The following is a 24,788-nucleotide window of genomic DNA, read 5'->3' as shown; positions in this document are numbered from 1 at the left end:
GCCAGACACAGGGACCTGATTTGGGCTAGCCTACAAGATCTTAGTTCACGGCATCACCAGGCCAGGCGCTCCCCACCACTCCCACTTGAGAGGGGAATATACGACTAAAGTCACTGCAGGGCTGTGTGCCGGCTAGTCGGCCCGTCCCCAGAATGTCCTCTATTGGAGCCTCCTAGTCTATGAAAGGGTCCCCATTTCACTCACTGCAGGTCGAGCCAGTCCCGCTCTCAACACCATTTGGGCCGATTCCCACTCTCAGAGCTTTGGCGCGTCTCTCTCCCTGCCATTCGGATTGGGACGCAGTGTCGGCAGCAGAAAATTCAAATCATGGCTTCCAATGGTGCGGGATCCAGCTTCCGCACTGAGATTTTATCTGTTCCTGTTATAGCATCAGGATTGTGTTTCCAGTTGGTTTCTCTCAGCTTACTTTGTTCCTGGGTCGGCAAGGTACATCTCCCCTCGCGTAGGACTCCTCACATGGCACTGCTCCTGGATTCTAAGCTGGTAATCTCAGAAGCCTCCGTTATTGCTGTTATTTGTCTGCCATGTTCTCCCGGAAGTCGTCTGCTATAATTCTGATAGGTTTTCCTTTATAAGTGATCTGTTTTTTCTCTCTGACAGCTTTTAATATTCTATTCTTTTGTTCGATTTCTGGGATGGCCATTATTATGTGTCTGGATGTAGTTTTATTTTGGTTATGGCTATTTGGAGTTCTTTATGCTTCACTGATCTTGATATTAGTTTCCAATCTCATGTTTGGGAAATTTTCAGTTATTACGTCTCTAAATATCCTCTTGACATTCTTTATGTTGTCCCCTTCTTTTTTATTTGTCTTTATCAACCTTATGTTGTTCCCCTTTGCATCATCTTGCAGGTGTTGAATTGTTATTTCCTGATTTCTTGTTATTTTTAAAATATCTTTCCTTTCCTGTTCACTGGCTGCAATCTTGTCTTCGAGGTCTGAAATTCTATCTTCACTTTCATTGAGGCGGTTTCTACAACTTTCGATGGAGTTTTTGATTTCCTGTGTATCTGTTTTCATCTGTTTTATATATTCTGTTTGTTTCTTATATTGTTCATTCAGGGATCCTATCTTTTTGTTTAGTTCTTCCAATTTTTTAACTGTGTCTTCTTTAGATATGTTCAGCATCTCCTTCATTTTTTTATCATTTCTTCTTTTACCTGAGAGATTATTTCTAGTTTGAATTCCTTTAAGGCTTCCCAGAGTTGCTTTTTTATTTCTGTTACTATTATTTCAGGTATTTCAGGTATGTGGCATATATTTTCTTCTATGAACATGGTTCCTAGGCTTTTTTGGGATGGACTGGATGTTTGAGATTGCATTTTGGTCTTTCGTTTTGTCATTTTCCTATATTTTTGAGCTTCAAGTGTTGTTCCAAGTGAGGGAGAGAGGTCAGCCAGGCTGGGATGGGTTCTGTGGCTTGGCTGGACTCACTGTTCCCAGCAGGAAGCTGTGGTCTGGCCCCAGGCGAGGGAGAGAGTTCCGCCAGGCTGGGACAGAATTCCCGGCCTCCACTCGACTTACTGGTCCTGACAGGAATCCTCGGCCTGGCCCCCAGGCAAGGGAGAGAGTTCCGCCGAGCTGGGACCGGTTCCCTGCCTCCGCTCGACTTAACTGGTCCCCTGCAATTCTCTTCTGCTATGCAACCCTGCCTTTCGCTCAGCCAACTATGAACTGAAACTTCTATAAACTGTGAGACAAATAAACCTTTCCTCCTTTATCCTGGAGTGTTGTGTACTTTGTCTCACCAACAGGAAAAGTAAATAAGACACCAAGTTTGTCTGTCAGTAGGAGCAGTAGACAGGTCCCATTAGATCATGGCTACACTAGCCTCTGAGTGCCTAGATGACTTAGCAGAGCAAAATTCCAGGGAACTAATTCCTTGTAAGGCCCTTATAAGGCCCTTCTGGAGCAGGCATCTGAAGAAGTTATCAAGTGAAAGGTTTACATTTTCACAACCTTGAGCCTACCATGGGTAGAGTCTCACTAATGTCTGTAATGCCTTCAAAACATAAATCTTCTTACTGCATGAAGTTCTTTATTTCTTTTTAAAGGCACTAATCTCTTCAGCAACAACACATTTTTTGGTCTCAACTTTATACATTGTTCCTTCTGGGCCAAAATCTAAGTTTTTCAAAAATTCTCTGCTTTGTGTTTTGCCCAGATTCTCATTATAAATATTGCTTAAAACAGTCATCAATACCAATGCCACAGCCTCAATGCCAGGCAGTCTTTGAAATTTTCTCCAGCAAAATTAATTATTCTACAGTACTTAGTCTCATGACATAGGCAAAATATAGACAAACCTTCTGCCAGACTCTGTCCAACTGGCAAAAGAGATGTTGTTCCCAGCTGGAACCTCCTGAGCCTGGACTTTACTGTCCACATTTGCAACAGCATTCTGGTCTACATTCCAACCAGAATCACCCAATCTATGCTCAGCTCACAGTATTGTAGGGTTCATCTAGCCCAAATCTCCAAACCTCCTCAAACTTCTCCTACAAAGTCCTTCTAAGCTTAATGGTCAAGTAATGGAGTTACAGTATTGTAGGGTTCATCTAGCCCAAATCTCCAAACCTCCTCAAACTTCTCCTACAAAGTCCTTCTAAGCTTAATGGTCAAGTAATGGAGTCAAGCAATGATCCCATTCTTGGTACCAATTTTCTATATTAGTCAGCTTTCATGTCACTGGAACACAATACCTAACACTCACAATCTAAAGGAGAGGTTTCATTTGGCTTATGGTTCTGAGAATTTACTGCATGTCAGCTGACTCCAAGGCAGAAATGTCATGCCAGAATGGTGTGGCAGAGTAAAGCTGCTCAGTTTGTGGCAGCTGGGAAGCAGAGGAGAAGATTGGTGCCAGAAAGGAAGGGGCTAGGGAACAGATACACCCACCCAAGGCTAGGCCTCAACAATCTTCCTACAGTAGACACACCCAGACCACCAATCCTTTGGGCAGCTCTCAAGCCAGTCAAGTTGACAGTCTTACCCTAATTACCACAAGCAATTTTGTGGAAAAAAATTAAACATGAAAATAATCTTAGGAATAAAGTTTTATGTGTCAACCTGTCACTTCATGGAAAAGACCTGTCTGATCTGAACTTTTACCAAGGCATGAATTTCTTACCATGTATTTTTCCCATTAAAATTATACAAAAGGCCTCAATCCCGAGGTGGTAATGACTAAGTTTACATCTAGCTGAGATTAAAATGAGGCTTTTCCTCCTTGAGGAATAGTATTACAAATATTACCAAGTGAATAGGTCTCTCTCGGGGCAATAATGTCTAAATACAGAGAATAGGGAAAGGGCAAATGTTTAGTTTTAAGAGCAAAATGAAAACTCAAAAGAAAAACTAAATTCAACAGTTATTTCATGCTCTTCCTTTCCTGCATAATCACTGACATTTGGTTTCCATGTGGAAGTACACTTTCATTCTACTGCATTACAAATTTTAACTGACTTACCAATTAGAAAGACCATAAAAACAGCCTCAACTTTAATTTGTCCTCACTCCCCTAATATAGTAGATGGTGCTATCAGGCATCCCAATTACTTACCATACATTTATTTTCCAAATTTTCCTACACTCCTCTCTGAACCTTCCTCTCCTCTGAACTTTGTCTGATCTTTTTACTACCCACCCCACTTTCTATCCAATTCCTACTCATCATTTCAGGTCTATTTAAAGTCATCTTCTGCTGGAAACCCTCCTTGACCACTCCTCTTTCTAAATTATTGCGAAGGAAAGTCACACACCACAGGGTTCTATGTCATGATTTAATGAGGCAAAATGACAGAATGAAGAAGTTTCATTTTATTTTGGTTTGTTTGTTTGTTGTTTTTGGCAGTCCTGAGAATTAAACCTAAGACCTCTGCACTAAGATACATCCCAGCTGTTTTTTGTCTTATATTTGGGGAGTGTTAAGTCACTAACCTGTCCAGGCTGATCTCAAACTTACAGTCCTCCTCCCTCAGTCTCCTCCAGTGCTGTGATTACAGGTGTATACCACCATGACCGGCATGAGGAGTTTAGTTTTTAAAACAAGAGTTTTAAGACAAGTCCAACTCTGATGTTCAGTTAACTATACAATTTCATGACATACTTAATTAAGAGTACTAGTTATTATTAGTAGTAACAATAGCATTTAGAAATTACTAAATCCTGATTCTGCTATTCAGTGCTTCATGTTCTCAAGTAAGACAATTAACTTAACAGAACCTCAGTTTCCTATCTGTAAAATGAAGTATAGCTATGCCAATAACCTCACAGAATTTTAAAAGCTAAAATAAAATTATGATTATAATAGTGTTTGTAATGATCACTGACATTACTCAATTTATGATATAGTTACATCCCAATAAGCTCACTGTAATTTGAAAATATTGTAAACTTAAAATGCATTTAATACATCTAATTGCAGACATTATAACTTGGCAACATAGTGCACCATAGTTGTTTCCCCTCATGGGGAAGTGGCTGAGTGGAATCTGCCACTTGGTGCTGCCAAACATGAACTATGGTACTACACACATATTGCCAGCTTGGAAAAAGGCAAAAATTCAAAGTACTATTTTTACTGGATGAATGTGTATGGCTTTCATACCACTGTAAGTCAAAAACTATCAATCAAACTATTGTAAATTAGGGCCTGTATGTATACAAATATTCACATGACAGATTCTAAGAAAGCTATAAATATATTAAATATTTTTCTTGACATGCTAGAATGATTATAATATCAAATGGACAGAGAAGAATATACAATTGTTCAACAATATAATTAAGATCACAAATATGTTCTTTGTTACAAAAGACTATTGAGAAACAAGACAAATTATAGTTTTAGGGAGAATGCCAAATCAGCCTCCTAAATTTTGTGCCAAGACAATATTTTAGGTACCCAGATGAAGTTATATTGCTGAGGCAACATTTATGGTAGTAGCAATCTCTTTGCTGTCCCTCTGGCAGCTCTTAATAGAAACTAATCAACAAAGAATGATTGGCAGAATTCTAGTTCCAGCAGTACCACTTACATGGTGTCCATTGGAGCTGAAAGACAATGGCTTAATAGTTGGCACACCAGTCAACTAAAACTGCCATTATTAGAATATGTCTTCTAATAAATTTGACATAAAGACATGTTCTGAAGGTCAGAGTTGCAACACTCAGTCAGAAGAAGACATGGAGCAAAGATGGGAGAGCTGCAATAGATTTCAAATCAGTGAAAAGGTTTGCCTTGAATTGGAAACAGTCAAGCTGTTGAGGTTTGTGCCTAGATGCCCCCCAAAGCCTCACAGGTGCAGAGTTTCTCAGGTGACTGAATCAAGGGTACATGATGCTGGGATGAAGGGTGCCCACTCTGGGTGAGCCTGAATGGAATACAAGGGACCGAAAGACCTTCGTTGCTTCTGCTCTTTGCTGCTTGCCTGATCTGCAGTGTCCCTCTGCGATGCCAACCTGCCTTGGAGCCAGCAACTATGGACTGAAACTCTTCCAACTCTGAACCAAAATATACCTGTCCCCCTTTAACTTTGGGTGTTAGGTGTTTTGTCTCAACAATGAGAAAAGTAACTGAGACATCGTTTAGACTTTTTATAGTTTCTATGTGATTTCATGGACTGAAAATGATCAATTCAGGAAAGTACAACTCTGTGGCAATATAGATTATGTAATGTTATGCTTGACAATCTGATTGCTTAAACTACATTTGTTAGTTTCAAAACCCAGCTCCACTATTTATGGACCTGTCAAATTTAGACAAATCACTTGGTTTTTGTGCTTTAGTTTTCCCATCCACGAGACTAACATAGTAGTGGACATACTACTGTGAAAATTAAATGAGTTAATCTACACAGTCATTGAAATAGTGTGTTGGAACACATTAAATGCTTAACAAATCTTGGCCACTATTTGTGGCTAACAGTAAAATTCTTCCTTTCATTTAAAGGAATCCTTTAGTTTAAAAATACTACATTATTATTGGTTATTTATAGTAGAGTGTAAATTAAAAAACTGAAGGTGGATTTGAAGTATATTTGTTAAAAAAATAAGTTTGTTTGTTTATATAAGTGGTAAAAAGCATACATTACAAAGTCCACAATATTTTACTTAGTTATATCCCTCAGAGTGTAGGGCACATACTATGTCTCACTAATTATTTTTAAATGAATCACTTGAATACACTTAATAACTAAGGAATGTTGAAAATAAGTAATGCACTTCTGGGAGAACATGGTGGACAGATAACAGCTACTACAGAGGCTCTCTGAAAGGCTTGGTCCAGAAGTCCAGAAGGGTGTGGAGTAAGGAGACATAAGCAGGTGGAGATATGCTCTGCTGACTCAGGAACGAACTGGGCTGAGAGAAACCAGCTTGGAATGCAGTCCTGGTGCTAAAACAGGAACAGAAAAGCCTCAGTGTGGAGGCTGGACCCCATGCCATTGGAAGCCGCGATTTGGGTTCCCCACCGTGCAGCGACTGCCTCTACATTGGCTCGGCAAGGAGAGAGACGCGCGGAAGCTCTGAGAACAGGAATCTGCGAACGGAGTCGAAAACAGGATGGGCAGGGAGGCGTGCACTGACTTGTGGTGAGGTGAGTGAGAGAAACTGACACTCTACCACAGTTTGACTCCAGCGGAGGACATTCTGGGCCCGAGCAGTCTGTGCGGGAGCAGGGCGCGGTGGCGACTCCAGCCACACATCCCCCTCTCAGGTTGGATTGGTGAGAAGTGCCTAGCCTACATGACGCTACTGGCGGACCCAGTGGGCTGGCCCAACCCAGATCCCAGAGCCTGACGGTGGCCGGGAGGGGCAGGCCCCGCGTAGGCTGCTTGGTCTGTAACTCCCTGGTGCGCTGCGGTGGGCGGGAACACCTAACCAGCGCAATTCAATCAGGCTGTGGCTGACAGGGAGAGAAGCTGGGTCTCCTATATAAGCTTGCATATATAGGGAGCAGAGAATATGGGAAGAGGCAGCAACAAGAAAGGCTCCTCGGCCCCCAATTCTGAGAAACAGGCAATAGTGGACACCGCACTAATAGACATAAAGCGCCATATAGAAAGCCTCATAGATCAGTTCAGGAATGAAGTTATCAATGACCTGAAGCTAGAAGTATGCAGAATAGTTAGAGAAATGCTAAGCACCACCCAAGAAAAAACAGATGGTGGAATGGAAGAACAGAAAAAGAGGGGAGAATTGTTTGATGGAGAAAACAGAGAAAGCATAGAATACATGAAGCAGGTTCAAAGGGACTACCAAGAAACTAAGAAGTCTATCGAAGCCTGGCATAACAGCTTGAAAGAAACTAAGGACAGACGATCTGAACTGGAGGGCAGACTTGTAATATGGGAGCATGAAATGAAAAACTTCTTAAAAATAACAAAGAAACAAACAGCAATAATATAAAGACAAGAAGATGATAAGAGGATCCATAACTTAGGGATTAAGAACATAAAAGAAGAAGTAGGGACACAAACAAGTGAACTACAAAAGCTACTCACAGAAATAATCCAGGAGAATTTCCCTAATTTAGCAAAAGGTAAAGATGCTCAGATGTATGAGGCATACAGGACCCCAGCTACCTACAACCCAAACAGAGTAACACCCAGGCATATAATAATAAAAATTCCAGAAATTCAATACAAGAACAGAATATTAAAGGCTGTAAGAGACAAGAAACAGACAACTTACAAGGGAACACCCATCAGAATTACAGCAGATTTCTCTGCACAAACCATCAAATCACAAAGAGAATGGGGGGAAATAATTCAAGTTTTGAAAGATAATAATCTCCAGCCAAGATTGAGATATCCTGCACAACTGTCCCAGGAAATTGATGGAAAAACAAGGTGCTTCCAGGATAAAGAGGAACTGGGGGAATTTGCAACCACCAATTCAACTCTACAGAGAGTATTGCAGGATATTCTAAAAAAAGAAAAATACGAAGAATCCAGAAATAGTGGCGGGGAGGCCACAACGAATGGAGCAGAGAACAAAATGAAGAAGACAAACTGACAGCTACTGACAGAAAAAGAGCTCAACAGAAATGAGGCAGAGAAGATTGGATGATAGGAACAGCTATTTTGGAGAAAATGACATCTTAATAGGTAATACTGATTTAGTATCATCTTGTTTTGAAGTCTCATCAAGCTTTTATTCTTCTGTCTCCAATGGTCTAAATAGGTTGTATCTTATTGGATTGTATTATGTACGATAGTATAAGCAAAAACCTTTTAAAGACAAGGAGATTATACAGAAACCATTGTTTTTTTGTTGTTTTTTTTTTCTTTTTTTTTATTTAAGGAGAAAAGAAAAGAAAAAAACAGTGAAGGGGTACAAGTTATACAGATTTACAGAAGAAAAAAATGTGCAGTAGGAGGTCACTAGTTAATGGATTACATATTGCCATCTTAGAAACAATTGTTCAAGTCACAAAATTAAAGCTTGTAGAGTGGACATTCCAACAATGATACTGCAAACAGTTCTGTTCACTGATCCAATAAAACTCTGTGATATCATTTTCTATCTCATACATTTAAATATACATGCAGTTATATAGTTTAGAGCACTTTCTTTTCCTCTCTTTTGTACTGTGACTATTACACATTTTGGGTTTCATTGCTCCCACAGTTCTTATTGCTTTTTTGGAAGAGAGTAAAACCAAATGTGACATAACAGAACCAAATCGGTCAAGTCAAAAGGGTGGATATAATAGATAATGCAAAAACATAATACAAGGTGATCAACAATGGTTACCATAATGCCTCCTGCTATTTCTAATAGAATTGCCTATATCATTAGTTGTAATACAATTGAACAAAACAGTATAGAATAAAACCGACAAAACCAAAACATTGGAGATATTGTAGGTCTTCAAAAGTAGATAAACATCAACGAGAATGGGCATTATAATGAATCTCATTATCTTCTCAGCTGATGCCTAAACTTTCGAACCTGATACTATCCAGCAAAACAGAATAGAGGAACCTGAGTCAAAAACAAGATGGTGAGAGTAATACAGGGCTTCAAATCGAGATAATAGAAAGTCATAGTGGGTTACTATATTATATCCTGCTATTTTTTCCCTTTAATTAAACGGATAAAAATAAAAAAGTAAATAATGGAGTGGAGATTGAGAAAAAAAAGAGGGCATAACAGTGAAACAGGGCAGATCAAAACATAACCATTTAAGCAGAATAGTGTTTCACCACCAGATATTTCCGACCCAAAAGTAGTTACCATATTGACTCTTTCCTTGAAGTCCTTGCGTACAACTTCGTATACTGTAGCATTAAGTATATCAAAACAATGTAAAACCATTTAAGAGAATGACAGCGTTATAGAGTATTTAGAATCGACTAACAGAAAATGAACAATGGTTTCTGTATAGTCTCCTTGTCTTTACAAGGTTTTTGCTTATACTATCGTACATAATAAAATCCAATAAGATACAACCTGTTTAGACCATTGGAGACAGAAGAACAAAAGCTAGATGAGACTTCAAAACAAGATGATACTAAATCAGTATTACCTATTAAGATGTCATTTTCTCTAAAATAGCTGTTCCTATCATCCAATCGTCTCTGTCTCATTTCTGTTGAGCTCTGTTTCTGTCAGTAGCTGTCAGTTTGTCTTCTTCATTTTGTTCTCTGCTCCATTCGTTGTAGCCTCCCCGCCACTATTTCTGGGTTCTTTGTATTTTTCTTTTTTTAGAATATCCTGCAATACTTTCTGTAGGGTTGAATTGGTGGTTGCAAATTCCCCCAGTTCCTCTTTATCCTGGAAGCACCTCGTTTTTCCATCAATTTCCTGGGACACTTGTGCAGGATATCTCAATCTTGGCTGAAGATTATTATCTTTCAAAACTTGAATTATTTCCCCCCACGCTCTTCGTGATTTGATGGTTTGTGAAGAGAAATCTGCCATAATTCTGATGGGTGTTCCCTTGTAAGTAGTCTGTTTCTTGTCTCTTACAGCTTTTAATATTCTGTTCTTGTATTGAATTTCTGGAATTTTTATTATTATATGCCTGGGTGTTTCTCTGTTAGGGTTGTAGGTAGCTGGGGTCCTGTATGCCTCGTACATCTGAGTATCTTTACCTTTTGCTAAATTAGGAAAATTCTCCTGGATTATTTCTGTGAGTAGCTTTTGTAGTTCACTTGTTTGTGTCCCTACTTCTTCTTTTATGTTCTTAATCCTTAAGTTATGGCTCCTCTTATCATCTTCTTGTCTTTGTATTATTGCTGTTTGTTTCTTTGTCATTTTTAAGAAGTTTTTCATTTCATTCTCCCATATTACAAGTCTGCCCTCCAGTTCAGATAGTCTGTCCTTAGTTTCCTTCAAGCTGTTATGCCAGTCATCGATAGACTTCTTAATTTCTTGATAGTCCCTTTGAACCTGCTTCACATACTCAATGTTTTCTCTGTTTTCTCCATCAAGCAATTCTTCCCTCTTTTTCTGTTCTTCCATTCCACCATCTGTTTTTTCCTGGGTGGTGCTTAGCATTTCTCTAACTATTCTGCATACTTCTAGCTTCAGGTCGTTGATAACTTCATTCCTGAATTGGTCTATGAGGCTCTCTAGATGGCGCTTAATGTATATTGGTGCGGTGTCCACTATTGCCTGTTTCTCAGGATTAGGGGCCGAGGAGCCTTTTTTGTTGCTTCCCTTCCCCATATTTTCTCTTCCTTATAAAATGCAAGCTTACAAAGGAAGCCCGGCTTCCCTGCCTGTCAGCCACAGCCTGGTCAAATTGCGCTGGCTAGTTGTTCCCGCCCACCGCTGCGCACCAGGGAGTCGCGGAGGAGGCAGCCTACGCGGGAGTCGGTCGCTCCTCCTGGCCACCGTCAGGCTCTGGGATCTGGATTAGGCCAGCCTAGGGAGTCCGCCAGCAGCGTCACTCAGGCCAGGGACTTTTCACCAATCCCGTCGGAGAGGGGAATGTGTGGCTGGAGTTGCCATGGCGCCCTGCTCTTACAGGACTGCCCGAGTCCAAAAAGATCTCCACTGGAGTCAAACTGTGGTAGGGGCTCAGTTTTCTCGCTCACCTTGCCACCAGTCAGTTTTCGTGTATGCCTTCTTGTCCGTCCTGTTTTCGACTCCGTTCGCAGACTCCCGTTCCCGAGCTTCTGCGCATCTCTCCTTGCCGAGCCGCTTGTGGAGGCAGCCAGCCGCCGGGCGGCGGGAAACCCAAATCGCGGCGGGATACCCAAATCGCGGTTTCCAATGGCGCGTAGTCGAGCCTCCACACCGAGCCTTTTCTGTTCCTATTTTAGCGCCAGGACTATATTTTAAGTTGGTTTCTCTCAGCCCAGTTCGTTCCTGAGTCAGCAGAGCATATCTCTACTGGTTCGTGACTCCTTAGTCGGCATCATTCCTGGCCTCTGAGCCGAGTCTTCCAGAGAGCCTTCGGTAGTTGCTGTTGTCTGTCCGCCATGTTCTCAAGAAGTCCACAGAAACCATTGTTCATTTTCTGTTAGTCGATTCTAAATACTCTGTAATGCTGTCATTCTCTTAAATGGTTTTACATTGTTTTGATATACTTAATGCTACAGTATACGAAGTTGTACTCGAGGATTTCAAGGAGAGTCAATATGGTAACTACTTTTAGGTCAGAATTATCTAGTGGTGAAACACTATTCTGCTTAAATGGTTATGTTTTGATCTGCGCTGTTTCGCTGTTATGCCCTCTTTTATCTCAATCTCCACTCCATTACTTACTTTTTTATTTTTATCCTTGTAATTAAAGGAAAAATAAATAAAAATAGCAGGATATATTATAGTAACCCACTTTGACTTTCCATTATCTCAATTTAAAGCCCTGTATTACTCTCACCATCTTATTTTTGACTGATGTTCCCCTATTCTGTTTTGCTGGATAGTATCAGGTTCGAAAGTTTAGGCATCAGCTGTGAAGATAATGAGATTCATTAAAACGCCCATTCTCGTTGACTTTTATCTACTTTTGAAGACCTACAATGTCTCCAATGTTTTGATTTTGTCGGTTTTGTTCTTTAATGTTTTGTTCAATTTTATTATAACTGATGATATAGGCAATTCTATTAGAGATAGCGGGAGGCATTATGGTAACCATTGTTGATCACCTTGTATTATGTTTTTGCATTATCTATTATGTCCACCCTTTTGACTTGACCGATTCTGTTCTGTTATGTCACATTTGGTTTTACTCTCTTCCAAAAAAGTAATAAGAACCGTGGGAGCAATGAAACCCAAAATGTGTAATAGTCATTGTACAAAAGAGAGGAAAAGAAAGTGCTCCAAACTATATAACTGCATGTATATTTAAGTGTATAAGATAAAAAATGATATCACAGAGTTTTATTGGATCATTGAACAGAACTGTTTGCAGTATCATTGTTGGAATGTCCACTTTACAAGCTTTAATTTTGTGACTTGAACAATTATTTCTAAGATGACAATATGAAATCCATTAACTGGTGATTTCCTACTGTTCATTTTTTTTTCTGTAAATCTGTATAACTTGTACCCTTTCTCTGCTTTTTTTTTTCTTTTCTCCTTAAATAAAATTTTAAAAAAATAAGTAATGTAATTGACATTTTTGTCTCAACTCCATCTAGGAGGAGGTTGTATGATGCCTAAAGAGCAATGATTGATTTTCAAATCATTTTAAGTTTTTTTAAGTACACATTCACAGTACATAATGATTGCATTCATCATAAGCAGGTGGTGCATTTATGTAACACATATTAAATCTTTTTCTACGCCTCCCCGTTGATAAAACTATGACAAGAACTTACATCCTTCCTTTCCTTCCAGTAAATAAATCAATAAGACAACTTTGAAGGAAGTCAGATAGTTACCTATAATTGTGCAATGTGTGCAGAATTAAAGATGCTGGATGACCAATGCAACTGCCCTCCAGCAGCACCTGTCCCCTCCTCAGTCCACCAAGATCCCACCTCTGAATCATAGTGGACTTCTCCGTTAATTCTGAGGATTTCAAAACTCTCCACCTACTCTAATTAGGAGCATCTTTTCCATATATTCTAGCCATGCTAATCAGCTAGGGCTTAGAAAGTTTTGTTCATCAAAAGTCCTGCCTGCTCTTGGTCAGAGCCATATCTCTTACACAGGGCAAATGATTTCTAGAATCAACAAGTGGGATGACACTTTTTCTGGGGTCTCCTGTAAGGCACTCTTAAAACAGTCAATTCCAACAAAAGTGAAATTCACCTTAACAGAGTTCAGTTTATACCTTAACAGAGATATGACAGATGTCATCTGTTCCTCCCCACCCACCCACCTACTCCCCAGCATGATTCTCTTGGCTTTCGCAGGTAAACTTGCCAAACACAAATTAAAACCTGAATAACCATCATCTTCACTTCCTAACAGCATACATCAGAGTCCTTGAGGGAGTGGCAAACAGCCACTTTGAAGCAAGATGTAATCTCCTCTTCTTATCCTGCATCTTTCTCTAAAATAAAGGGGGAGGGTGGTTGAAACACTTCCTGGAGTTGGGCATAGTTGCACATGCCAGTAATCTGGGAAGGTTGAGGCGGGAGGACCACAGTTTGAGTCCAGCCTGGGGAATTTAGCAATTTAATGAGAACTTGTTGCAAAACTTTTTTTTTAATTTTTTAAAAAAACTTTAAAAAGGGTCAGGGATCTTGGTCAGTGCAAAAATCCTGAGTTCAATTCCCAGACCAAAGAAGGAAAGAAGAAAGGAAACAAACTCGCTTGCTCACTAGAAGAGATACAATTTATAGATATGAAATAAAGCCTATCCTCTGAGGGCATATAGCGAAGAAGTAAATTGTCTAAAATAAATAGAAAGGGTCATAGTAGTTGAAGAGACAAACTGTCAAGTTTATGGAGGCTAAAAGGTGTCCCTCCTGGTCCACACCTCAGTTCACAGCAATGGTTCCTGAGGTCCTTGGGTCCAAGATAATTTAACTGGGAAATCTAATGAACATTTATGGGTAATGTATCATTCTCCATTCACATCATGGAGCTCAGAGAGGCTCTCATCCTGAGACAGAAAGAGCCTTCTAAGTCTCCACATACAGTAAGATTATTGTTTCCTCCCAACCCTCCTCTCATCTCAGTGTAACACCTACACCCATGTAACATGGAAAGAGGAGGAAAGGGAGGAGAAAGTGGCTGTCAGGAAAGAGTGCTTGCTATCTCTGTTCTAAGGTGTTTCTAAGTGTATCTAGTTCAATGTCTCTATCTTATTCTTTCATCTTCCAAATAGGCCATAATGACAAAACATTCATAAATCTTAAATGCTGCCAGACATAGTGGTTCATGCCTGTAATCCCTGCACGCAGAAGGCTGAGGCAAGATTGCCATGAGTTTGAGGTCAGCCTGATACATGGTGAGTTCAAGGCCTGCTTCAATTACATAGTGAGAACTTGCTTCAAAAAAGCAAAACACAACAAAATTTTCAATGTACATATAGTAAAAGAAATCAGTCTACCATTCCCACATTAGCTTTGTTTTCAGAAGGTGCGGTAATTGACCCTAAGAAAATGAGTGTCAGATTCACAACTAACCAGTTTTCAATACTGAAGTATTTTTCAAACTATACTTTGCAGTTATTTAGCGGATCATGAAATCAATTTTTAAAAGTTATGCTTCATATTTGTATGTAAGTATATGTGTATTGGGTCATGATATAAAATGTATTTTTACTATGAGACACAAATCAAAACGTCTGAAAAATACCCAGTGTTCTTTCTCAACAGGGACTGACACAAAGAAAATCCACATTGATCATTCAAACTATAGAGTTATTCTGTAATTTTTAGCAAACAAGAGAGAAGTTACCTGGTTTCCCTGGCCCCTTTATAATTACAATCATAGCAGAGTCAATTATTAATATGCTCAATCAACTTTTTTCCTCTCATAGAAAGATCTGAAGAAAATCCCAAATTTGTATTCTAGGTTTACTGCCCTTGACCATTTACTATGAAGTGGCTGTCATTTTCCTGGTCTGTGAATAAAGGTTTAGGCCTGTGGAGCCTGAAGAATTCAAGAGTCTATGTACAGTCTATGGAAGTGTGAAAAGCATGTGTCCATGTACAGAATATGCATGACTAAAATGGTATTTCTTATTAATTCTGGTGATAACTGGGCCTGTGCGTAATACATCAGTGTGTTGAGGAGGCCTTATCTGGTAGGACACATGCAACATAAACCGTTACCTCGCAGCGGGTGGGAGACCGTGCCCTCAAGAGACAAGCTGCAGGTTATGATAAGCCGTCTGTCAGCACTGGGTAAAAGCCTGCATTCGGTGGCCAACAGGACAGCTGACAAGGAAGACGACCCAGTGTATGTTCATTTGCTTCCTGTTGTTTCATGCTTAGATGCCCTGGAAAGGTCAGCCACACTGAAACTGCTTTGAATGTGTAACCCAGGATAGGTGGAGTAAATGATTTCATCATCCTTACTGTTCACTATTTTATCATTTAAATTTCTCCCTCCTTTAGATGATGTACATGCTGATGTACCACAGCGATAACTTTGTAAGACTTGTTGGTTGTCATGCTTCAAGGCTGTGTGTGTAAGACTATTCTAACATTTTCTTAAGAAAATTATTTTTCTTGTGTTCACAAACTCTAAAACTAAGAGAAATAGAAAGGTTTAAAGAGGCATTCAGAACTTCCCACAGAACACAGTAAATCAATATCACTTTAGTCTCACCTGTTTACCTCTAAATATTGTCACTACTCTACTTGAAATGACATAAGTAGCAAAAAGAAATACATGAGGGGAGAGAGGCTGGGGAGAAGTGCCACTCAGTACTGTTTTCATAACCTTTGCAATTTTATAATAGAATTTATACATTTATAATAGAATTTATAATATATACATCTATTACACTTAATCCAGATTCCACTGTGCTACAGCACACAGTATTATTCACCTTTATTTTTTTTTTCAAATAAAGAAAGGTAAAAGCAAAGCCAAGACTCAAACTGAGATCCATCTGATGTTTCCATCTATCATACTATTCCTTTATTGACCAAAGACATTTGAGTTTTAAGTAAGTTGCAACCGTAAAGCAAAACAAAATTATCTCAATTATTTTTTTTTTACCTTACCTTATCTGTAATTGTAATTTTCTGCAACACTGAGTAGGTCTCATAAATATCTCCTTTGATCACAGGTCTCTGCTACTGTTACAACAGTACATCGCCATCCACTGGTGATAATAGTCTAGAACACACACTCCATTTGTGTCCATCCTCTCAGTACAAAACCAGTTTCTATATTTAAACCTAATAGTTAATTAAATGACATGTTCAAATACAGAATCAAAATCAGGAAGCATCTTCAAGTTTACTCCATCTGTAACATACAAAGAAACCAAATAACCCAAGAAGAATGCTCTGAAGTTTCCTCCTCACAAGAATATCTTTAAAGAAAAAAAAATTGTGTAGTTTTGAAAAGAAATAACTTTCCCAAACACCCAATCTTTCCTAATCTCTTATAACTAAGAAAGGGATAGAAATGATTTTAATCCATTGAAAACAATCACTTTGATGAATATAGGATTCTATTTTTTTTAATAGGATTCTATTTTTAAGAAACTATTGAACAACTCTAATTGTGCAAAGTTGTGTCTACCATAACTACCACAAAAACAGGGATATTGTGAGAATTTCAGAGCCCCTTGGTCTAGAGCTCTCTCTTAAGGATACTAACAAACCTTTGAAATCTGGTCTTTTTCTCCCTCTCTTGCTTTCTTACTCATAACAGTAGCTTATAAATCTGGCTCACAGCTAAAAGTTTCTAATCTGAACCACTCATATCCACACAGTGTTATAGAAGGAACAATTCTGAACCACACTTTGCTCTGATTTAATAATACGTAACATTGCCAAAGGATTTTAAAATTATTTTTAGTTACTACATGGTGCATATTTTTTTATGGAGTTTTTGTAATGTTTTTCTTTCGCTTTGATTTTTGCTTTTTTTGTTATTGTTGCATTTTATTGTAATTATCCCCTGCAGAGTAGGGTTCAGTCATAGAAACAAACTTTCATGAATAGCACAATGAGATTGTATACAGCACACATGCATGTACATGTACACGTATGCACACAAACACACACATTACATAATTCTAATTCAAATTTAAAATAATCAGGATCTCTAAGAAAAACTATCAAAGAAATACCCAGGAGTGAAACATTGAAATTCATGTAAGCTTTATCTTTTCATTCAAATATTATTTTTACCATATGAGTGATTATAAATTTCAAAGGGCCATTTAGTCTTCAGTATATGTAAGCACTACTATTATTTGAAAGTAGTTTTTGTTTTACATTCGAAACATGACTTCTATTCTAATAATTTTAAATGAATTAAGAATATACTACTTAAGTTATCCTGTGCTAAACATTTTTGTAAAGTGAATATTTGTGCCGGTCCAAAAGCTAGAATGGTAAATGTTGAATTTCCTGTTGGTAGTATTCATTTCTGATGAAGGTCATTGTGAAGTTTCTGCTTCATACTACACGACCAAATCATACACTGTGAACCGTGTTGACTGTGTGCCCAACCACATTTAATGTTAAATTGGCAGAAAACACCACATGACTGTCTTGATCTAAAGTCTCTTTATTGTTCATTCCGAGTGACCAAATAATGCATTACAAATGCAAAAAGGATTTCAACAACTGCAATGTCCTGTTCTTACAGACAGTATTGCTCATAAGAAAATAAAAAAGGACAACCCAAATTGACACGAAATGGCAGAACCTCCCAGGCTGAAATACTGGCCATTCTTTCTGACCTCAGTCTATCACCCACCCAATAGCGTGATTTTACCATAAATGCACTAAGGCCAAGATTTTCACAGGTTTAAAATTGCTTGGTGTTTTTAGAGTAGCACATGTCATTCTGATGTGCATTCAAATATTTCTGATTTAGAAAGCTCAATTTCCAATTATTTTAACCAAACTTACTTACGGTAAGAGCCATCTATCCACCCTTTGTTGGCTTAAAATCTCAAAAAGTACAACCACTCATTTTCTTTCGTTAATCCTTCCAGAGAGCAGAATGCAAGATAGTAAAAGCAAAAGAGAATTAATTATCAATCTCTCTCTTGGGGAAGGGCCTCAATGCCTAGAGAATCTGGTTTTTATGCATTAAATTCTTCTTTCTCTGTGACTTAGGGGAAAGTGGGAAAAAAAAGCTATAAATCAGAATAAGGGGCAACATTTCTTGAACAGAATGAAAAACTAACAATTCCTCAAGGCTTCTCACCTGATAGGTCAAGGTCAAATAATACAAGGTCACTTTACACTGAAAAAGGGAGAGAACTAGTGCTAGAGCGGGGGAAAATAGCAAAAGAGGTAGACCAACTCCAAAACAAAGCACGCCTGCTTTCCTAAGTGTGCGTAAATCTGTGGCGGAAGCAACGCTCACTGACCCACAATTAAACAGCAACCCAGAGGCCCCTCTGCACAGGGACGCCGCCCTCGACTTGTACCTGCGCTTGCCTGGCACTACAGCTGTTTGTCTCCCACCAAACTGACCTGTGCTAAAATATTTCACCAAGTAGACCCCCATTTAATCAAATAAGAAAATGCAGGCATTCGGTGCCTAAATTACCGACACCCAAGAAATGACAAACACCTTTTCTCTCTGCTCTACTGAAATTGCGTATCCCACAATAATTTCTAAGAGCCCTTCAACCTCTTCACTGAATACACCAATAATCATAAATTTAACAAACAGTTCTAATCAAATCGGTTAGGCTCCCACCGTTATTTAAGTAAGAAATCCAGTAGTTTTTTTTCCCTCTGCATGTGAGAGATAAAGGAAATACCAATAATTCCGTCTTACTCAACCTTTGTTAAGCTTTTCAAAATTCAAGTATTTTCACTCTTCAAAGAAAAGAAACACGAGTTAAAATTTTATTTACAGAGCAACACATTATTATGTAAGATGAGCAACCAAATTTAAAGGTTACAAGTTACTTTTGCAACAAGGTGCAAAATTCAGACAAGATTTTTGTTAGCAATAAAATTTCCAAGGATGGCTTTGTGACAAAAATAAAATCATGCCTGTGCTTCTGTAAAGAAAGAGGGACCATTTTATCCTTTTTATTTTGCTGTGATTTTTGTCAGTAGTTAGAAGTCTCTACCTATTAGTAATACCAAAATTTCATCAACTAACACCTAGAAAAATATAAAGATCAGATTAAAAAGCTCAAAATTTACAAAATGGGAGAAAGAAATGGCCAAATAAGATTATTAACAAATGAAATCTGCAGCATGTGATATTTTCTGTATTCACTGGACAACTCAGTAACATTACAGTTTGAAAAAGTAGTAACAATTGCTCCTATAAAGGATGCTTTGCAGCAGGCATGGTGGCACATATCTGTAATCTCAACACGCAGGAGGCTGAAAGAGGAAAATCCCTCCTGCAAGTTCTAGGGCAGCCTGGGCCACATAGTTCAAGGCTACGTGGTAAGACCATGTCTCAAAATAACCAAAAAAAGAAAGAAGGAGGCTTCCCCTCATGGGGGGATTAATGATAATTGTCATTGGTATTTTGTTTCAGAAGTTTAACGACACAATACAAAGTTAACACGTTAATTCTAGACATTTTTCATGTAAATAGTTGGAAAAATACCTAATGCCCTCATCTGAAATATAAACGAATTTTCGATACCTGCAAGGAACTCTGTATAAAAAAGAATTTGAGAATTAGTATGCAATTCTGAAGATCAAGCCCTTTGTAGAAGCATAAAATATTCAACTAACTATCCTATACAATTTCTAATTGTGACACCAAAACACTAAGCAGAACATTAACATCTATTATTCTTTATGAATTAGTGTATTTCAAGGCTATACACACTGTCAGTTCTATGCCAGCACTTCAGGGCACAAGTTAAGATTTCAGTTTCATGTCTCAATCCATGATAAAAGATAGTGTTTAATTCTAATTCAACTATCTTTCATTTGTTAACCAATGGAGCATCAGTTCAACCAACGAAATAGTATGCTTTTTTAATTTAAAGGTTAGGCTATTTTTTAATATTTTAAGGCAAGTTGTTACATATTCAAATCAGTACAGTGCTCCAAATTTCCAATGCTGTGCTATACGGAATTATAATGGACTTTCTGGCTCATTACCCTTTCTGGCTCCTTCACCCAAAAACACAAGGTTCTCCATCTCACTTCCAAGGAACGAGGCCTCTCTGCATGATGGTGCAGAAGCACCCTGAAGCGGATTATTGATACACCAACGAAGACTTTGATGAAAAGAGGTGACACAAATGGTGTTTAAGAGCCTAGGTTATGAAGTCAGAAAGAAAGTCAGGTAGGACAAATCTTAACACTAGTATCAGCAACTAATTAATTCTGACTCTGAGTACTTTTTACCTTACAACTTTAAGCCTCACTTTCCTCAGCTTTAAAATGGAAATAATGATAATACCTATCTCATAAGATGCTGTGAGAATTATGAGTTAATTCAAGTGTGCCAGGCTAACACTGAATCCAGTGTCCGGCCCCTGGGGATGACCAACAGATATTTAATTTTTATTACATTAAACTCTGACTAATCATCTGGGCACTTTTAAGTTCAATACAAGGTTTCAACTTGTGTGTACCTTCAATCAGTTGGTAGTGGCTGCCTGGAACACTATATTACAAATAACCAGTGGAGGATGGGGGCGTAGTTATGGGGCAAAACACTTGACTAGCAGGTTCAAGACCCTGGGTTTCATTTTCAGCATCTCTCAAAAAAGAGAGACAGAGACAGAGAGCAAGAGAAAGGAAATACAGTATGAGGGAAAGCATTGTTTAAAACCAAGGAAATATTGTATTTGCTTAATTAAAGAGGAGGAATATATTAAATATTATATTTAATATTAATATATTAAGACAAATTTGTACACTTAGCTGTGACTGATAGAGATACATTATCAATCTTCAGTTAGTACTGTCTACCATGGGAACAGAATGATGTCACAGCAATGTTTTCCAACCCAACTATAAAAATATATTTGCAATAACTTGTGTAACATTTCCTGTTAATGAGATTACTTTTTCTCTTCACTTAGATTAGCCTTTATGTGAACAGGAAAATCCATCCATAGGTGTAAAGGGACACCTGTGACCTAGTCTACAGAAAATTTTTTATTAGGTTTGCTTCAGAATACTCCAGTTCAAACTGGCAATGCAACTCTGCCAACAAGATTTCACCGATAGGTCATCATGTTAAATAGCTGTATTTTTAGAAATATGCCATGTATGTAGTATCAAAATATTAGGTCAAATATTACATTTGCATACTGAAAAATATGTGCATTCCTTTTTGAAATGTGTAAAAAAATGTCAGAGTCATTTTTATTAAGGTAATTTTTTGGAGTTTTTTTTTTTTTTTTTGGAAGAAATGTGGTTTTTCATTTTGTTTTGTTTTTTAATACTGGAAATGGAACTCAGGACCTTGCACTTCCCAGGTAGGCAGTGTACCTTCTGAGCTATATCCCTATCTATGGTTTTTCAAAAAAAGAAATGAAAACCAAGCATGATTATAGGCTCATGCCTATAATCCCAGAATTTAGAAGGCTGAGGTAGGAGGGTCACTGTGAGTTCAAGGCCAGTATAGGCTATATAACAAGTTTAAGTCCAGCCTAGACTACATAGCAAAACTCTGCATTGAAAAAGAGAGAGACAGAGACAGAGAGAAGAAAAGAACAACAAAGCAAAGCAAAGTTAAATTATGGGCTGGGAATTTATCTCAGTGGCAGAGCGCCTGCCTGGCAAGTACAAGGTCCTAAGTTTGATCCCCAGTACCAAAAAAAAAAGAGAGAGAGAGAGAGAGATCAGTCCCAAACTCCACATCCTGCATGCTACCAGGCTACTGCCAATTTCCCAATTTTTTAAAAAATAGATAAGGATTTAGAAAAGCAAGCAATACAAAAAAGAATATAATTTTTTAAATAATTTTAAAAACAGCTCATCTGCTAAATTCACATTACATAAATTTACCAGGTTTCTAAAAGATGTTTTTTAAACAGTTCAAATTTAGTCCTAGTCAATTACTTATCATTTGTTACAAAGAATATATCAAAATACAGATTTTTGTTATTACTAAGATAGCATAATTATATCATCCTATAGGATTAGATTAAGTTATGCCTCCCAAAATACCAACATAAACAACATGTTTAATTTATCAATTTAAATTATTGCTAACAATGTAAATTGATAAATTAAATTTAATCCATACATCTACTCAAGAAAGTAATTTTACTGCAACACAATGTCGCCACTCATAGTCTGGTTAATCAAGTAGATTTTATTTTTAATTCTCTTTGGATTGTAACACATTTTTCTTGGCAGATGAGTTCAATATTTCATTGTTACCTAAATATACATTTTCTTCATGAACAGGCCCATAAAATACTCACTATAAACCAAGTGATTTAATCCAATTTGTATACTTTTCATTACATTATTTTTTGAAGAAAAAATCCTTGTAGATTTGTATTAGAATGGGGTATGTGTAAGAATCATAGACCCTTCAAGATAAAATAAAGCTTAAAACAAGGTTTTAACTATTAGACTATGCTTTAAAAGTCTTCCTTAATTCTTTTGGGAATATTCCCAGGACTGGTATAGTTGTATCAAATATTATTTCTATATTTAGTCTTTTGAGGCATCTCCATACTGATTTCCATAGTGGTATAACAGTTTATACTCCCACCAGTAATGTAGGAGAGCTCCATTTTTCTGAATTCTTGCCAGTATTCATTGTTTTTTATATTCCTAATGATGGCCATTCTGACTGGGGTGATATGTAATTTTAATTTGCATTTCTCTGATGGATAGATATGTTGAATTTTTTCTTTTCCTGTTGGCCACTTGAACTTCTTTTTAAAAAATACCTATTCAGCTTGTTTGCTCACTTTTTTATTGGATTCATTGTTTTATGGAGTTAACGTTTTAAAGTTCTTCATATATTCTATACATTAACTCTCCATCAAAAGAGTAGTTATTGCTGGGGATTTAGCTGAGTGGCATAAGTGTCTGCATGGCAAGCGTGAGGTTGTAAATTCAATCCCTGGTACAAAAAAAAAAAAAAGAGTAGCTAACAAAGATGTTCTCCCATTCAGTGGACTGTTGTCTCTTCACTCTTATTTCCCTTGATGTGCTGAAGTTTTTTAATTTGATATCTTTTTATAGATTCTTGATACAGTTTCCTGTGTTTTTGAAGTCCTATTCAGGAAGTCTGCCTGTGCCTATGGTTTTGAATGTTTCCCCCATATTGTCTTACAGCAGTTTCAGTGCTTCTGGTTATGGAACTAGGTCATGGATCCTCTTTAATTTGAAATTAGTACAGAATGAGAGGTAGAGATCTAGTTTCAATTTCTTGCATGTGGCTCTCCATTTAATAAAGAGACTGCAGTATTGGCCTGTAATGCCAGCACTCTGGAAGACTGAGATAGAAAGTACGTTCCAGCCCAGCCTGGACCATTTAGCTATTTAATGAGAATTTGCTTCAAAATAAAAATAAAAATAAAGGGTTGGGGATGTAGGTCAGTGTGAAGGTCCTGAATTTAAATCCCTACTAATAAATATTTTTTAGAGTTTTCCCATATCCAAAAATCTGCTTGTAGAAAAATAACGATTAAAGTTTTCATTGTTAATAAATACATTGAGATATAAATGTCCAAGTTTCAATGGGCTTTATAAATACTAGATGTAATATATATGTGTGTGTGTGTGTAAAATAGTTAAGATAGCATTGTAGTTTGTGTCTAGGTGACCCCCCCCCCAAGCCTCATGCAGTCATGAAGGCATCTGAATCTAGCATTTGTGATTGGTTCATTGTCTAGCACTGGGATTGGTGATGTGAGTGCTGCACCCACTCAAGAGCAGAGCCAGCATACAATGTAAGGGATGGAAGAAGGTGTGTTTTTCCCTTTTGCCTTATCACTCTTATTGATTGAACAAGCCACTGTGAACAGCTGCCCCTCAGCCATGCCACCCTGCCTTGGAGCCAGCTAAATATGGACTGAAACCTCCAAGACTGTGAGATAAACAAATCTTTCCTTGCTTCACTTTGGGCATCAGGTATTTTGTCTCAATAAGGAGAGAAAATTAACCAAGACAGATAATTGTACTACTGATTTCTCTGAGTTCACTGAAGAGAAAGATTTGTGCTGGTATTTTTCAGACAATTGAATGCAGATGTCTTGAGCTCTGGATGAATGATTTGGAAATACAATGTGCAATGTATGTACCATTGTTTCCCCTTGATTGATGTGCTTTGAAATTTTTAGGTTTCTTCTTCTTTTTTTTCTTCTTCTTCTTCTTCTTCTTCTTCTTCTTCTTCTTCTTCTTCTTCTTCTTCTTCTTCTTCTTTTTCTTCTTCTTCTTCCTCTTTTCTTCTCCTCCTCCTCCTCCTTCTCCTCTTTCTCTTCCTCCTTCTCCTTCTCCTTCTCCTTCTTCTTCTTCTCTTCCTCTTCTTCTTCCTTTTTCTTTTTGTCCTTGAAATAAAATGGATTGGGAAAAAGAGCAGTAGACATAACCTATGAGCCATTGTGAGCACAGTGTGCTGATACAGGAGTGATTTGTGGAACCAAATGTTTAGTTTCAACATAGAGCTGCCAGTTAGTAGGTATGTGACCTGTATTTCTTAACAGTATACAGGCAAAAGTGAGAGTAACTGCAAGTTCTAATATTAAAACAATGATTTAACAGACAGTCACTACTCATGATGTGTAATCATTGCATCAGTG

The 24,788-nt window shown here is 37.8% G+C and overlaps 1 protein-coding gene across 10 annotated transcripts in view; it reads right to left on the bottom strand.

The window, feature by feature from the left end:
• Positions 1–24,788, bottom strand: part of LOC134470973 (putative uncharacterized protein DDB_G0271982) — a 52,375-nt gene that overhangs the window by 27,022 nt on the left and 565 nt on the right. Inside the window, exons 2-5 of one of the 10 annotated variants that reach the window (XR_010040279.1) lie at positions 24,291–24,536; positions 20,170–20,327; positions 18,788–18,909; positions 16,116–16,363 (exon numbers count right to left, since the gene is read on the bottom strand). Coding sequence is in view for 1 of the 10 variants with exons in the window: in XM_063228151.1 (XP_063084221.1) it covers positions 16,157–16,231; positions 24,291–24,536 (321 nt within the window). In the remaining 9 variants the exon portion in view is untranslated. Of the gene's footprint in view, positions 1–16,115; positions 16,364–17,989; positions 18,065–18,787; positions 18,910–20,169; positions 20,328–24,290; positions 24,537–24,788 lie in introns of those variants that run through there. The other 9 variants (XR_010040293.1, XR_010040290.1, XR_010040302.1 and 6 more) reach the window with 9 other exon arrangements.

The sequence above is a fragment of the Cavia porcellus genome, unplaced genomic scaffold (genome assembly GCF_034190915.1).
Source record: "Cavia porcellus strain 051 isolate PalLab524CR breed Dunkin Hartley unplaced genomic scaffold, mCavPor4.1 scaffold_1, whole genome shotgun sequence".
NCBI lineage: Eukaryota > Metazoa > Chordata > Mammalia > Rodentia > Caviidae > Cavia > Cavia porcellus.
This window is presented reverse-complemented; position numbering and strand designations above follow the sequence as displayed.